Source organism: Genypterus blacodes, unplaced genomic scaffold (genome assembly GCF_046128005.1).
Source record: "Genypterus blacodes isolate CSIRO-AG114 ecotype Tasmania unplaced genomic scaffold, CSIRO-AGI_Gbla_v1 ptg000067l_1, whole genome shotgun sequence".
Classification (NCBI taxonomy): domain Eukaryota; kingdom Metazoa; phylum Chordata; class Actinopteri; order Ophidiiformes; family Ophidiidae; genus Genypterus; species Genypterus blacodes.
This window is the reverse complement of record NW_027466879.1, coordinates 12,219,135-12,236,276: the sequence shown is the minus strand read 5'-3', so window position 1 is coordinate 12,236,276 and position 17,142 is coordinate 12,219,135. Positions and strand designations below refer to the sequence as shown.

The window sequence follows — 17,142 nt, the reverse complement described above, 5'->3', positions numbered from 1 at the left end:
ATAATACTGCCAAATAGTTTCTGTTCACTAAAAACATAAATAATGCATTAATGCTGTAGAAGAGTCTCTTTTTTATATATAACCGTGTTTTTACAGAACGTAGAGGTTTAAACCTGTGAGCGATTTCATCTCTATTGTTAGATAATTCATGAAATTAGATTAATTGGGGTGTATTACAAATTCCCATTAGTCTGTAAGACATTAAGACAATGTGCTAAAGAATGTTAGGAATTGTTGGAATCTCAACATTTCTTAGGATTTAACGTTGATGACCATAACCATGTTATTTTCTTGTTATCATTTAACATTTTGCTATTTAATATTGTCTTTTCTATTGAATGTATGTTACTCTAAACAAATGGCAATTATAAACTGAGAGATCTGAGTCTACTCAATTTCCGTTTTGTAATGTTTTCAACTTTTGCACAGTATTTTTAAAGTAAACTTCACAGTTGACAGTAATTAACTATTGCCTGAACCAGAGCTACCCTGGGGAGATGGAATATTTCTTTTGAAATTGTGCTGTACAGTAGTTATGGCAGAAATTAAACTATCAGCTCATATTGATGATAAGAGTCCACTTGAATCCCCTATGAACTGTTGGGCTAAAATTCGGTCGGAGGGCAGTGGCTTGAGAATATAGTTATTTAAAAAGCCTTACATTTTGGACATTTGAAATGATCTGTCCTCCCCTAGTGTATGACTAATTTCTTCTTCTTTTTCTTTTCTACTTGTACTAAAGCAGTAATACTCCACAACTTGGAGAACTCTGACACCTATTAAACTGTAACTAAGAACTTAAACTACAGGCCCCTGCACTGTTTTACGATTGCCACAGTGTTCAGCACCACGGACAGCGCACACACTGAACTCAACGGTGGAGCTATGGCAGTATTTCTTTCCCAGCACATCTTGTTGAGAGTACATTCCTCTGGTTACACACACACACACACACACACACACACACACACACACACACACACACACACACACACACACACACACACACACACACACACACACACACACACACACACACACACATACCCGTTTTTATCACATCATGAGGACACCTGACTGGCAGCAGCCTGATGGGATCCACCCTTTCTGAAGGGTCTAGAGTCATGATTTTAACTGCTAAATTCATTGTAAATTCATGTGAACACGAAAATGACTTTAAACATAAAAAACTCTCTCAAAAATTTTAGCCCTGAATTTTGGCCCCCCTGGGGACCGTAATTCCCGCATATAGGCCGCTTTGTTGTTCCACTGCGTGTCTGCATGTCCAAGAATGAATTTATTTCTTGTTGTTCCGTTTTTTATCCATTTATTTAAACTTAAGACATAAAATACACCCACACCCCCACACCAGATACACTGAGACATACCCACAGCCCCACACCAACAGATACACTAAAACACCCCCACCACACCAGATACAACAAGATACACCCCCACCTTGTGCACAGAGAAGCTCAGAGAAGCAGAGGAAGACAAAAGTTCTCCTCAGTGGCCTGAATAAAGAACACTGATATCATCAAACATGATCAGTTGTAACAAGTATCATGTATCAACACATGATGAACAAGTGCCACACCACACACACTTATTTTAGTAAATTCTTCTCGCACTTTTACGCTGAATAGCAGCGATACGATTTTTAACATAGAACTTCACCGCCGTCCAGCTTCTTTTTTCAAGTGCTTTAGGTGAAGCCTTAATACAGGCGACACACTCTGCCTTTCCTGGTACTTTACCAGATTCGATGAGGTGCATGAGTGTCTTTTCCACAGCATGGACCTCAGCGAGTGACCAACTCCTCCTCTTTGAGGTTTCTACAAAAGAAAGACAGAAAAGAAAAAGACAATCAGGGGTGTGAATTGAAGATTATTCAGTGACCAATCAGAAAAAATAAATAACTGAATGTCAGTAATGCTCCATGGTAAGACTCTGACCTGTTGATAATTCCTGAACTGCAGCTTGTGCTCGTTTATACAGGGCAGGCACAACAGACTGACTAACATGCACATTCAAAGGCACATTATACAGGAGCTCAAGCACTAACTAACTAACAAATAGCTAGCAAGGAGTGCATTAAGTGTGTGAAATACCTGTTTTAGGGTCATAACTGTCCGACTCAGTTTCACGTCTTGGCTTAGATCTTGAGGGTCCTGTTAAAAGAATGAATGATTATATCATTATTAGCTCCTTTGTAACAGTTATCTGTACATTCATTTGCTCCTGTATGAAGACAGGTAGTGTATAGTCATTGAGAATGACAGTCATACAAACTAATTTATAAAATTAAAGCAAACAATTATTAAACAATGTATTGAAAACATTTTTCACAAAACAATTAAAATTCTACTGCATTTAGTGTGTTAAATAGTTGTTATATTAGTTATATTAGGTGAGGCAGTGGCTCAGTGGGTAGTGCTTCCGCTTGGGAACCGGAGGGTCGCTGGTTTGAGCCCCTGCCGAGGTGCCCCTGAGCAAGGCACCGAACCCTCAATTGCTCCCCCTCTGCGAAGGGTGGTAATATAATGTAAGTCGCTTTGGATAAAAGCGTCTGCCAAATGATCGTAATATTACATGTCATATGAGGGTGAGAAAGCTGCCAATCAGAGCTTATTTTAATAGGGCCTCAGTCTGTGGGATACCTGTGGTAGCAGGTTCAGCACTGCCAGGCTCATCAGACGTTTGTTGTCCTCTGTTGGGTCTTGCGGGTCCTATCAGAATAAATAGTTTATAGAATGAAAAAGATTGTCACTAATTTCAATAAAGAATTGTAATTATTCAATTCAAAAACAGTACATTTGGCAGAATATTATAACGCTAGCACATTAGTCTTTTTTAATGCCACCCTTTTTGTATAAGCAGGTAACTAACAAATACCAAGGAGTGCATTTAGTGTGTGAAATACCTGTTTTTGGGGCATCACTGTCCAACTCAGTTTCACGTCTTCGCTTAGATGATGAGGATGCTGTTAAAATAACAGATACTAGATCATTTTTTTAATTTCTCAGTGTTTCTAAAAACAAGGAAAGAATGGAAAGGGTAGTGGGTTGGTTGTTTTCTTTTAGATCTTGAAGATTCTTTGACAAAAAAAAAGGACAATAAAGTTAATAAATCGGCCTATGGTTGATCTCAACGCTAATTCAGCCTCCACACTAAGCAATGTCTATTGTGTTGGAAGGTAAGAACAGTTAAATGTGTAACCCACCTGATGACATAGAGCAGAAAGATGAGTCTATCTCTGTCTCTGAGAGATCACTGTCCATAGCTGCTCGCACTTCCTCTGAAAAGCAGGGATAACAAAACCAAATATGACATGAAAAAAGACATTTACTCTAAAATAAATAAATAAACAATTTATATATATATGTATTTCCTTTACCATTGGGATCGATTTGGATTTGGTCCAGGCTCATTCCGCTGAAGTCTGACAGTCGGCCTTGTTCCAGGGCAATTAGCAGTTTGCTGACTTTAGCCAACTCCAGCGTTCCTTCAGGTAGTCTATAGTACTGCCTATGGACCCGGATGTCGTGGCCAAGAAAATTTGCAAGTATGTCCATCTCATTATCTTTCAGGTTTAGGACCGTGGACAGTGTGGATATGTGCTTTCTTAACTTGGTTGAGGACAGAGTTTCAGGATGCTTGGCCCCACATTCCCTTGCAATCTGTCTGATGGCATCTGATCCCCTTAAGTGAGTCTCTGCTTCAGGTCTGGAGAAGAAAAAGGGATTTTCATCAGGCACACCACAGGCCCGCCGATGGGCAATCAAGAGTTCCATTGAGGAGAGCATGTCTGGAGTTAGAAGGATGGGAACTTTCCTGTTTCGTTTCCCTCTTATTTCAATCCGCTGAAAATGCTGGCAAAGCTTTTGCTCCAACTCTGAAAGTCCTTGTGCCAAATCTGAATGGACTCCTGAAGTGTCTCTTAGGGTGAATGCACTAAGCGGCATCTTTGACACCTCACCCTCTCTTCTGCGATTAAACAGAATCACCTCACAAAGAGTCAAATTGGCCAGCTTGGACCAGTTCTTCTTCTGAGGATCATTCTTAAGTCTGCTTTGGTATTCTGGTCTGCAATTTTCAATATGCATATGCATTTTCTTCACATCCTCAGTGAAAGGGAGGAGCTGAGGAGTGTTCCATTTTCCCTCTTCTAGAGTTTGTAGGGCACGTGACGACACACACACATCCCACTTTTTCTCATAAAGACTCCGGCTCCTCTCCAGATTCTTAAGAAATTCCTCATTGTCAGACTCTGCCATCTGTGCTTCACACTCAAGAATATTTGCAATCTTCTTGAGAGTATGACCCAGTTTCAGAGCCAAGGATGGAGTTTTGTACATGTTTTTGTCTTCGTCAAAGCCTGCTACATTCTTTACTGCTTCAACCACAAAGTTGAAGTTGGAAGGTACATAGAAGTCCTCAATTCGTTTCAGTCTGCCAGCTTTCCTTGACTGCCGAATTAGTCTTCCTATTTCTCGCATTTTTTGTCTGATGTACTCATGTTTGGTCTTGTCATGTCCATGCTTTGCATACAAATGTTCTCCAAGTCTCAAAATGCTTCTCTCCTCTTTGATGATGTTTGTGACTTCATCTTGGTGCATAGCATTTACCAGCTCCCAAACCTTTCTGCTAACACCATCTGGGACCGGCTGTGCATAGGCACAGAGTGATTGGATCCGACTTTTGCCTGGCTTTGTTGTGCTGCATTTTTGTGAAAGCCTGCACCTGGACATGTGCTTCCATAATGATTTTCTTTTAAGAAAAGCCTCACAGTTTATGCAGTGCATGTAGTCACTTGCTTCCACTGGTTCCCGAGCTTGCTGACTTGGGATCAGCATTCCACTACCAGCTTTTAGGACCTCCATATTATGAGCACGGTTTCCTTTGTTTCTAATGACGTCAAAATGCAATTTTCGTTCCTTTGAGTACAAAGGAAAAAAGATTGCTTTTGCTACAGCTGTTTCATTGCCGTGATTACGTATTAAGTGCCTCGCCATTTTATGGCAGTGCGTGGGACAGTACAGACAATAATGTCTTTTACTGTAATCTCTGGCACCATCTTTCTTTTTTTGCAGCTTCAATACTGACACCTTTCCCAGGTTTGTATCAGAGTTTTTACTTTCTGCTCCGCTATTGTCTATTACTGAAGAAGTACTGGGCGACGTCTTTCTTCTATAAGTCCTCTGTGACGTCTTCCGTTTCTTCCGTTTCACCAATGGAACCTTGCTCGTAAGATCGTGAGATCCCTCTGAACTGCTGCCATGTATTGAGGCTCTTGACGGAATATATTCATCCCCACTGCTTTCAACGCAGCTCATAGTGTCTTCTGGTCTCTCAGACACCTTGGAGATTGATTCCAGGTATTCTTTGGTAAGCTGGAAGTGAAATAGACAAGACGCTTATAGCTAAATTATCTGCAAGAAACATTAACCAGGTATGTAAATCTTACATTGTCTATGAGACCCCCTTAAAACCTGGGCAACTGAACCAATTGACAATCAACCTTTGTGTGAGATACAGGGTTAGAGTTAGGGTAAGGTACTGTCAGAGTTCTGTTAACAGCTACGAGGTTAATAGAGGGCCATAGAGGTAAATTCCACTGACTATTTTATTTACCAAAGGATTATTTGGAATGAATGTTAAGGGATTTGGCTGGCAATTTCCTAAATTTTTCTTCTTGTCAACAAATCTCAATGTTTTTAGTAGTTTTTGTAAAACAACAGAGTCGTATGGCACAGGAGAATAAGATATATCAGGCGTTGATACACACACCGCACTTGTTAGTAGATGAGTTCATTGTTGGTTTGAATCCAAACATGAGTTTTGTTGAAAAGAGGGAAAATATAGAAAACTACTCGAATTATCCTTTATGTTTATTTCTCTTGTAAAAGTTAAGTGTCCCGCTACTTTTCATTATGCAAACTTACAAATATGCTGTCAGTTCTTCTCAGGGGTGGTACATCTGGGTCATCACTAACACCAGAGCGTGAACTTCCAGAGGTGCATTTCTCTGTGTCGCTCTCACCACCTGGGCTTGTTTCCTATGGGGGGACAAAACAAAATGAAGCACTGGCAGAAGCAGTTACTGTAATACATTGAAAAAGGACATGAAACACGATTTGTAACTTCCAGAGCATTTGTCAAAAGAGGACTTATTTCCTACAATGCAAAATCATTCACTACTTGCTCGTGTTTTAAGAACATCCCATACTTATGAACCTTTGTGGTGTGGAGTAAAGGTACATGCTAACAACACAGCTGTGAATGCATGGTTGGGATCATGTTTGCTGGTATTTCTGTGTGTTAGAACAATGACAGCTTAACTCACTCTGACACAAACCTGTACATTATGAAAAAGCTAAAGAGCTGCAGACAAGCAGATATCAACATCCAAATGCAGAAGATTTTCCTAGTAGTAAGAATAGCAAAGTAAAATGTGAGGGGCTGCACATGGGTAGACAGTGTTTTCAGTTTTAGGTTTGGTGATAGCCTACAGCTAGCACACAACAACTCATACATTATTTTGTCTCAATCATAGTGCTGCACACTCACTACAGGAATTTCTAATTACCTGGGAGGATACTTGCATTGTAACTGGCTAGAAACAATAGCAGGGTGAAGTAAACTATTTGGAAGCCTGTCATATGGAATAGGGCTGGGCGATAAAACGATAACGATATGTATCGCCATAGACACGTAATCAATATCAATAAAAAAATGTGTTCAATAAAACAGAACCGGCGTGGAGTGAGAAATACAAAATGAGGATTGGTGATAAAACAGGAAAGTCAACTCGCCAGTATGGCGTTTCTTTGGATTTTATAAGTCTGACCGTAGTCAGACCACTGTACACTATGTGCACTATTTTATCACACTTTATTAAGCATTTGTTACGTATTCTTCATTTTTGCACCTTAATGTTAAGAGATAATTGTGATTTTAGACTCATGTTTACATTTTAATTATTTGAGTGTTTTCCATGATTTGCGCAACAACAAACTAAAAGTGCTCGACACTTACCGAAGTCTTGGAAACTGTAAGTAGCTCAGATGAAGGTTCTGAGGGCTAAAACACAGACAGAGGACACATGTATTACCATTTCTCCAGAACATGAGGTTTATGAAGAGCTTAAGAACATGGTGTTTTTATGTATGATATGTGTGTATCAAAATAATGAAAAGGTTAGCATTGGATATAGTGTATCGACATTAAGAATTGCATCAACAATTCTGTCTCTCCCTTTCTAATTGTTTCACTGTTTGCTATGAAATGGTCTGTTTGCATCAAGGAGAGCGAAAATAAGAGAAGAAAGAGATACACACCCAGAGATAGTGTGTGAGAAAGAGAGAGTGGGAGAGAGAGGAAGAGCAAGAAGAAGTGTGTGTAAGAGGCCCCATTGAAAAGAGAGGTCAGTCTTTGTATAAAATCGGATTTTTGAATGTTTGTATGAATATTGTATCACATTTGAAATCAGAGCCCCATCATCATTACCGGTGTTTGGTGTTTTACGTATTCCATGTTCTTGCAGGAGCAGTTTTGATGATGCTCTCTCAGGCGTTGTAAGCGTGCGTTCCGCCTGGTGGATCGTGCACTCTGTCTGCAGGAGGCAAAACAGTTGATGTAACATCTGTATACCTAGAAATGCATTTAACTTCAAATGAAAATATCTATAATTTAAGGGGTAACCAGCCGCTCTACAGTTAACCTGGTAATGTTAAGTCAATAAAAAAGTATCCTGTACACAGCTGGAGATTAAGGAAATCAAGTCCATGCTTAAACCTATTCAGAGAAATGCCCCCTGCTTAAAAGGTTGTTATACAGATGATAAACTGGCTCAAGTTCATGAAGCTCTTATCAGTGTGTTTACCTGCACTTAATTAACCAGGTTACAGTGGCTTCCTCCAGTCAGCTGATTTCTTAACTATCATAAACTGTCAACAAGAAGCCTCCGATTTCTCTGCCATGTGTGCAGGTTACCGGGTTTCTAACCGGCTCCGTCTTTCTAACCGCCGTGCTGTCTGTCGCTCTGCACACGCTGAGCGCCTGCTGTCTGTCGCTCTGCACTCAGCACCGCGTGGCGAGGCAGGATGAAAGCGCAGATCTTTACACGGAGCCCGACGCGGAGCCCGAACGGGTTCGGGCAAAGATCTTCAGCTCTATGCAATTCAATGTGGAAGTAATCCAAGTATTCAGAATCCGCAACTCAGAAAAATGCTAATTAAACCTTAGTCATTTGTCTCCTCGGCCGCGAATATAAAAAATAAGAATATAATACAGTATCTGACGACAGCCAAGTAAAAGTAAGCAGCAAAAAAGCAGTCCATAACCGGAAAAATGCTGAAATACCAGCTCAAAATTGTACCATTTGCAAACAATATTGTCCAACACTCATGTTAGCATTAACAAACCATGTCAATATAAAAATGGGTGTTCTGGCTGCTAACACGTTAACCACAGTGCTTAGCCTAATTAGTAATTATTCATTTAATTAAGAAATTATTAATTAACAGTTAATTTCATGCAAGTTACTTACTTGGTTTTCATTTCTTCTCCCTTCTTCTTTTTCGAAAAATAGCTTCTTCGAGGTACAATTTTTTCTTCTTTCTTCCAATCTCTGGCCATCAATCGTCCTAGTCTCCGTCTGTCTGCCTGTCTGCGCCACCTGTGCCATGCACGCACCTGACTTGAAACCGCGTGACCGGGGGGCGGGTGCGAGATGGGCATGGATGGGTAAAGTGGGGACCGAATTTGTCAGGAAAGGTGTGTTCCTCCCTCACCTCTTTGATTAATTGCGGTAATGTTATCATTGCATTGCCGAACTCATGTTTCACCAACATATTAGCGCATCCAAAAGAAACAATTTAGTACGTTTTTAAAATCCTAAATTCTTAACCCCTTGACGCCTGGATTATTACATAATATATATATAAAAAAAAGTGTTTTTGCCTTCAAGCAGATGCTAAACTAAGTGGAGATTGGCAATTTGACTCTAGCACACTGAATAGCTAGAAATGTAGGTATGGCACTCATTAGTGACAAAAGGCATTAAAGGACAGTAATGTTAGATAGAGAGATAGAAATAAAACACATTTTCCCATTTATTAGAACAAACAAACAGTTGAGCTGTCTTTCCAGTCTCATTGATTAACATTGCACTTTGAAGAAAGAAAGAAGAAGTGTGTGTGTGTAACTGTAACACGACAAACAGTTGACACGACTGTAACGTGATTAACAGTTCAGCTGCCTTACTCATGAACATAGCACTTTGCACTATGTACGTAATGTGTGTGTCTCTGTCTCACTGGTGAAACTCACGGAGTTTGCAGCATTGACGCACACCTTCAACCACTGGCCAGTGACCCACAGCATCCGAGCGGACTTCCTTTGTTGGAATTGCCCTGGCTGGTCCCCGATGTCTCTTTTTTTCAAACCCCCTTTCCACATCCTGGCTGAAGGCCAACCCCTCTTCTTCTTCGAAAGATCCTTGCCCTGCATGCAAAGTGCCTGTGCAATAGATGTTCTAATGGAAAGTAAATCCCTCTGCTTCTTCTGTGGAATGCACAGTGATCCACACAGATACAACAACCAGCTGTTGACTATGACCATATCCACATTACATTACATTACATTACATTACGATCATTTGACGCTTTTATCCAAAGCGACTTACATTACATTACCACCCTTCGCAGAGAGGGAAGCAATTGAGGGTTCGGTGCCTTGCTCAGGGGCACCTCGGCAGGGGCTCGAACCGACGACCCTCCGGTTCCTAAGCAGAAGCACAACCCACTGAGCCACTGCCCCCCACAAAGTGAAAGAAGAAACAATGGTAATATTTCTTCGACCTGATGCGGATACGGTAATAGGCAATCAGTGCATCAAGAGCATCAAGCATCGGGAGGCAGTAGCTCAGTCGGTAGAGCTTCCGCTTGGGAACCGGAGGGTCGCCGGTTTGAGTCCCTGCCGCGGTGCCCCTGAGCAAGGCACCAAACCCTCAATCGCTTCCCCCTCTATAATGGGTGGTAATGTAATGTAAGTCGCTTTGGATAAAAGCGTCTGCTAAATGATCGTAATGTTATGTAATCAACGCCACCCATGAACTGATTGTAAAGGCTGATTAGGCTTGGACATGTTCTCTTTCAACTTTCTGTCCCATCTTTCCACAGTTGAAACAGGCTGGGCACTGGCAAAAGTGCTGGCAACGATTACCCCTCTGTTGTCAAACCATTTCACAGCTCTTATTCCCGAACTGTCCACAACAGCCTCTTTTTCTTCAAATGTCCCTATTCCCTTCTTCATTTCCTTGTCTGTACTGAAACTGCATCCTTGCAGGCGCCTTTGCTGCACAGTGCCAAGGGCTGGTATCCCTATAATTGTGCAACAAGCAAATTCACTGAGGAAAACCAGTTGTCAAAGTACAGCAGGGGATTGACACCACCATCAATGACTTGTGCAAGCTTTAGCACGATGTTCCCACTTCCCCCAATGTCTGGTTCTCCTGGTGCAGGATCAGTTTTCCCTGCAAATATGTCAAATGAGTGCACCAGCCCTGTGCACCAGTGGCTTCTTGGGGATATATTGCTTGAGGCTTGATCTGCCTTTGAAAGGCACCATTTGCTCATCAACAGACCACATTTGATATTGAGGTAGAGCCTGGAATTTGGGGAGAAGTGAATCAATGAGTGACCTGATTTTGAAAAGCCTGTCACTGTTGTTGGGTGCCATGTTGTCATTGAAATGAATGAACTGTTTTATTTGTTCCCATCTGTCTCGGGGCATCACATCAGCCACCTGTGGTATTCGGCATGTACTGGACCAGTACATCCTTGACCTTGGTAAATGGAAAACACTCACGTACACTAAAGTGCCAATAAACTGCTTCAGTTCATTGCGTTCCAATTTGAGGGAACAATTTGGATTTTGTTGAGTGCAATTCAGATTACTTTGCTCCACAATTGTTTCTAAAAGATCTACATCAAAAAAGTATCTGAAATAATGAATCGGTGGTCTGATTGCATCAGCATCTGGGAGAGCATTTTTCCATTCTGGAACCTCTTTTGCAGAGTTCTTTTGCCTCATGGTCTTCCAGACTAATTTTTGTTTCTTTGTTTTTGATGTAGCTGATTTCTCAGTGGTGCTAGGAAGTTCATTTCCCTCTTCAGCACTCTTCAGCAGAGTCTTCAGCACTGCTCCTGTTGTCAGTCTCATTACTGCTTTCGCAGCTGCTTTCATCACCTGAAAGAGAACACAGACGGTTTCATTTCTTGGCTTTGCTGCATAAGAATTTAAAGGGCAGAAATTGCACTTAGCATGCTATTCTTTTAACGATTATAGAAATAAACGAGTGTTTTTTCCTATAGAAAATGTGTGCAAGCACTGAAAGTATACTTTTAAATATATAAATGGCCACCATAGCCTTAACCATAGCAACATGGCTGAATGTCGCAAATTCGCAACAAACGGAAAACTTCAAATAACTTCAAAGATATCTGTCACATGTAATCTTTACCGATATTTTAGCTGTAGAAGCAAACAATAAGCCGCTGTGTATTTTTTATCTTAGAGCAACTTACCTCAAATAGGAAGTACTTCGACGTTTCCTCTGGCATTCGATCAAGATTTAACCGGAAAGGTTCGCCTGTTGTCATCCGGTTGTAGTTTGAATTTTGAAAAATCACTGATGATTTTGAAATTACATTGTTTGTGGTCACAGTGACCTTGACCCTTGACCTCTGACCACCAAAATCTAATCAGTTCATCCTTGATTTTAGTATTTTGACTCTCGTTACTTGTTACTTTAGGGCAGTGTTATCATTACATTAATATAAATTTATTCATTTACAAATTATTGTTTATACTTACCCTTATTTATTTATATTTTTAGTTTTCAGGCCAACAAAAATGTTATCATCAGTTTCTTCCCAAGAATAAAACCGCTTTGAAAGGAAGTTTAATGTCTAAATGGGTTCCCTGGTTGATTTTAGGCAAACTAATTTAATAACATCAGTCTGATCACATTAAAGTGCACAGACTGTAATACTACTCATAAAATATGCAGCTTACATGATATAGACAGTTTCACACTTTGTCAGGAAAATGACCCCACCGGTGCAATTTCACACACCGCAATACCATCGATGACCACTGGCGCACACACAGAGTAGTGAAAATCACTTCTGTGGGGACCACTTTTTTTTTTTAAAGAAAACTGCACCAGGCATATCAGCTGACTGTTTTCTATTGATTGCAATGCTCGTACCCGTGGGGACCAGCAATCGGTCCCCACGGGAAATATTGGTCCCCACGGCGTGAGTGATATGTCAGGTCATGGACCCCACCAGGTTAGAAAAACAAACACACACACACACACACACACACACACACACACACACACACACACACACACACACACACACACACACACACACACACACACACACCGCCTGACAGCGATTTAGAAGACAGACTATTTTAAGTTTATGTTTGCTCACAAGTTCTCGGAAAAGACATCAATCTTTCACTGTATGAGAAATTTGAGGAGATAACTTTCCTTTGAGTCTACGCTGTTTTCTTCCTATATTTTCTGAGTTGTAAATGTTTTATGTAGGGCATGAACACCAACTATTTTAGAGCTACTATCCAGTCATTCTTTATTTTTTTATCTCAGCAGAGAGTGTGACCTTTTACACTCTGGCGTCAATCATATCACAGTACAAAACCAAAGAAAGTAATATAAGCACTGGCAATCACGGTGTACTCTAGTATACCCACAATCACTTTACCCATCTATTCTCAGAGTTATAAAGCTGCATTGACTGTCAGTGATGAGTTTGGTGATTTTAAAGATTCTTTGCATTGTTAGGCGCAAAAGTTCCCTTTCCATTTCTCCTAGTGAAGTGAAATTGTTAGACATCTCCTGTCTATTCATCTCCATTTACAGGCTAGATGGATGTTCACTATAAGGTTCTAACCCAAAGACTTGTGAAATAAACAATGACTGTTTATTGCTGTGATAGCAAAACCTGAGAGTAAGAACCAGGAAATATTTAGAATCATTCATTTTGCATGGGCGAGACAAAAACTATGCAGCCCAATTCTACATTTATATTCTTGTGGTAGGAAAGAAGGAACCACAGTAGCTGCTGCATTTATCAATATGATGAAGGATATGACCGTGCAAATCCTTCAGATTCACAACACGTTATTCATTTTCTGTATCGTTAATGATCAATCGAACAAGATGTCAACGCCTTGCAACAATGCCACATTTTGCTAAAAAAAACATTTACCTTCTTCCTACATCACTTGGAAAAAAAGTAGTGCACAGTAGTTGTACTATAAGCAGCTATTGCAAAACACTATTTTAAAAGGAATTCCCTTTGAACGCGACTTCCAATTTTGGAAAATATAGCTGAAATGAGTTTCCTCCAAGGGTTTTGGGACTCATCCTTAGTGACGTGGTGAGGAGCTCAGGAGAGAACTGCACCTTGAAAGATCAGAACGCTTCCTGGGCCTCCTGGGGAGGCGTGTCTAGACCGTGGGGCAGAAGCGGAATATGTTGGAGGGATTATATTTCCCAGATGGCCTCAGACTGCCAGGGATGTCACAGGTACTGGGGGGTGGGGGGTAAAGGGACTTGTGAGCTCCATATAAACAACAGATAATGGTTGTGTGGACCACTGGATGAAGCAATCAAATTATCTATCATGTAACAAAATGGCTTCACAGAGGCCCTGGTTCATAAGCATCTAAAATACAAGGAGGTAACAAAATGTTAGTCAAACTCAGACTGTGGGCTGAGTGCAGCACTACATGCACTGTCAAAGAAAACAAACCAAATTCATAAACTCACTGCATATCCAATCACCTGCTTTCCCTCAACGGCAACGCTGTCAAGAAAATTTCAGGCGTCCTAGAAAATGTTCTGGGATAATTTTATGGGAATCGTTCATGTCTAGTCCCCCTAGTGTGTTACTGAAAGTTGGCTAGTAAACAAAGAAAAGGATGCTGCGATGCTTGGTGAGTTTCATGAATAAATCATTATGTGCAAAGGGGGATTGGATGAAGGTAAAACAGAAGCTGGTATATCAAAGCACTGCTAATTGTCTTTATGACAGCTGCTGATCTCTGGTATGAATTAACACATTTTCCATGTTGTTGCGATAAGGAGGAGCATCAGCCGCCCAGCGAACTCATCCTCCAGCTAATTATGAACTGTTTTCTGACTACAACATTTATTCTTTTATATGTATTTATTTAGCAGAGGCGAGTAGTTTGTTAGTTTTGATGAGATTAATTCCATAACAATCTTTAGGAATTTATGGCCTGGTTAGACACGCCCACAAAGTATCATGCTAGTTTGCCCTTGTGTTTGACCAGCATGTGTGCAGTCTGAGAACATTTGAATAATACTGTTTGTCCCCTTTTAAACCATAAATCATTAATATAGCTACAAAGTGTTTGTTGCTGTTGATGAAAATGATGACAAATGGACGCTGAATAATACTGGAATCCAGCATACACGGTGTGTACAGGATAAAGAAATTGACTGGCAGCTGCAAAGCAAAAACGTCAACAGAAATCAACCATGGATGATTGATTAACACGTCCTCTTTTCAGATTGTGTCTTTTCTTTTCCACACACTGACATGGTAAATGACAGTGGAACAGTTTTGTGCATTTTTGGTTCTACTCCCATCATAAAAAAACATGTAGAATAAAGAAACAGCTACTCAGGTTTGATGGTTGGTAACGTGACATTGCTATATAATGTACATACCCTAAAGGATACCAATGTACTGCCATGCCAAAAACATTCCCCACTCACCTAAGAAACAGGAGAGCTGTGTGGCAGTGACCTCAGGATGGCTGCAAGCTCAGGTAGAGCAGGCGATGACAGCCCCAACATAATCAGACACGCTCAAACACTACACATCCTGGCCATATCGCGTCAGCCCAATACCTGCCACCGGGCACCGCTGTGCCCGACTACACACTTTCCAGATGAGGTTACAGATTGGTTTCTATTTATATGTCCTGTATAGGCCTTGCAGGAGCTCAATGACTGGCTGAGTAGAGTAGATGAATTACATGCAAGCTCATAATGTAGAACATGGGGATTCAAACCCATTTGGTGGTTTGAGGCTGTGACATTAAGACAACTGTTGCTGTCATAATGTCTCTCATTTTGCATATTAAAATATCTTTTGGGGGAAATGCTTGTTTATATTTCACCAGGGCAGTGTGATTTTTTCTTTTTTTATTTGGAATTCAATCATCTGAATCTTCACTGTACACAAGAGACGCATACAGGGGAGTTTTTATTGCTGAATCACAAAGGCTCATTGCAGCCACGCCTTCATTTACAAGAAAGAAACAGAAACCAAAGCTGTAAAGCCGACCTTAACCCATCATGGTAAGCTGGTCCTACTTAAATACCACGTCTCAACTGTCTTTGATAAGTAGAATTCTTAATACGGAGGTCTCACATTTCTCCTTTTATGAAACCAGAATGACCTTTTGCAGTTTGATTCAATTATCTTGCTTGGTACGTTAACGTGTGATATTGTATTCTATATATTCTAAGTTATTCAGGCAAATAACTACAGCTGACACATTGTAGAAAAGAAGTGACCTCTTTTCTCTTGCATTGTCTCTTATATCATTCAAAACACATGCTGCATCTTTCCACCAATAGTGTAATCCACCAGTAACTGCACAAGCTGCATTGATTACACCTTTCCTATAGTCTGGATTTCATTTCACAGAGGGAAAGGGTTCCAGCTGTTTATGGGCTTCTTGCTATATTCTGTGTAACACAAATATCTGTGGCAATAGCATCCCACTTCTATACAACAGACATTTATTTTTCATTATATTGTTTGATTAGTAATGTTCCAAAGCAGCACATTTTTCAGGGTCAGCACCCCAAGCTTATTGTCATTTTGCAAACATCCCTGACCCGCACATGTCAGACAAATGGCTCATTTAGTAAGCAGTTATTACCATTCATTTCATTACCATAACTACACACAAGCCCTCTCAATGGGTTCTTCTTTATTACCAACACTGCACTGAAATCTACCAACATTTCAACGCTAACATCTACAGACAGCATGTGCACAAGGTCAGCTGCTTTTCAATGGAAAAGGCTGACCAGGTGAAAGCAGGATGCGCTATTCATTCTCCCTGAGAAATTCATTTTCTGTCATCAAAGGAAGTTGTGGATGGAGGAGAGGAGACAGATGAGAGAAAGGTGTTGCAATGTGGCTGCAACTCCAAATTGAGGAGGTTTTCCATAAATGTTGCCCCTGTGTGCCTGTCAAAGGTAGAGGCTGGATCTGAACACAGCCAGGCAAAGAATAAAAGGAGCTTATCTTTAAAGTATAGAGAAAGAGGATGTTACTTACTCAGCAGGATAGATAGTTAGAGGCAGGTTTTTGGAGCCTATGCAACACACACACACACTCACACACATATACACCATTTCTTTTCTCAGACTGATGAGAACAACCCATTATGGCTCTTTTGGGGCCTTAATGCATGTGTGTGTAATCATTAGGAAGGGGGAAAGTGAAAATATTTGGTCATTAATTGAGTTTAACAGGAAACAGGAAGACACAAAATAGTGAAAACTCAAAGGAATCCCAATATAAAATATAATATCAATACAGTTATCTATCAACCAAACAATCAGTCTATTAGTCATACTAATCAAAGAAACAACTATAAATATTTACATATATACAGAAGGGTTTTACACCAGTTTAGTGTATATTTTTAGGGAAACAACATGGCACTTAAGATAAGACACGATTGCTGAACACTTAAAATGTGCTCACGCCTCTCTTACAGCAGAAAAACAAGTAAATGATGGGCTATTGTTCTTTGGAACGCCGTACTCGGCTGCCAACGCCAAACGTTTGGTGCAAAGGTTTCTTTCACTCAATGACACAAGGAGTCAGCTCCTTGGATTCAAATTTGTGCTGCTGCCAGACTTGTGAACTATAACTGCATAAAGTTTGGTGGTTACATAGTGAAAGGGAAAAGAGTTAGAGCATTTGGCACCGTTTATGACCTTGTTTGGGCATCAATTCAAAGGGCGCCAAAACGGATAAAACAAAA

General features: G+C 40.5%; 2 protein-coding genes across 2 annotated transcripts in view; both read right to left on the bottom strand.

Annotated features, from left to right (window-relative positions):
• The window catches only part of chst8 (carbohydrate (N-acetylgalactosamine 4-0) sulfotransferase 8), a 96,414-nt gene extending 95,288 nt beyond the window's left edge, over window positions 1–1,126 (bottom strand). The window contains exon 1 of the mRNA XM_076156025.1: window positions 1,048–1,126. Within this exon, the coding sequence (XP_076012140.1) occupies window positions 1,048–1,126 (79 nt within the window). The remainder of the gene's footprint in view (window positions 1–1,047) is intronic.
• On the bottom strand, window positions 939–4,646 carry LOC143004514 (uncharacterized). The gene is made up of 6 exons (XM_076155460.1): window positions 3,398–4,646; window positions 3,224–3,298; window positions 2,924–2,983; window positions 2,661–2,729; window positions 2,112–2,171; window positions 939–1,835 (listed from the first exon to the last, which is right to left on the bottom strand). The coding sequence occupies exons 1-6, from the start codon at window positions 4,617–4,619 to the stop codon at window positions 1,612–1,614; spliced, it is 1,710 nt and encodes a 569-aa protein (XP_076011575.1). The 5' UTR covers window positions 4,620–4,646; the 3' UTR covers window positions 939–1,611.
• Between the last annotated feature and the right edge of the window lie 12,496 nt (window positions 4,647–17,142).

Coding starts and splice junctions, on each gene's coding strand:
- LOC143004514 (XM_076155460.1), bottom strand. CDS start 4,619: ATGCACCAAGATGAAGTCACAAACATCATCAAAGAGGAGAGAAGCATT. Junction 2,984..3,223: donor TTTCTGCTCTATGTCATCAG/GTGGGTTACACA, acceptor TTATTTTAACAG/CATCCTCATCATCTAAGCGA. Junction 2,172..2,660: donor TGCTGAACCTGCTACCACAG/GTATCCCACAGA, acceptor TTCTTTTAACAG/GACCCTCAAGATCTAAGCCA.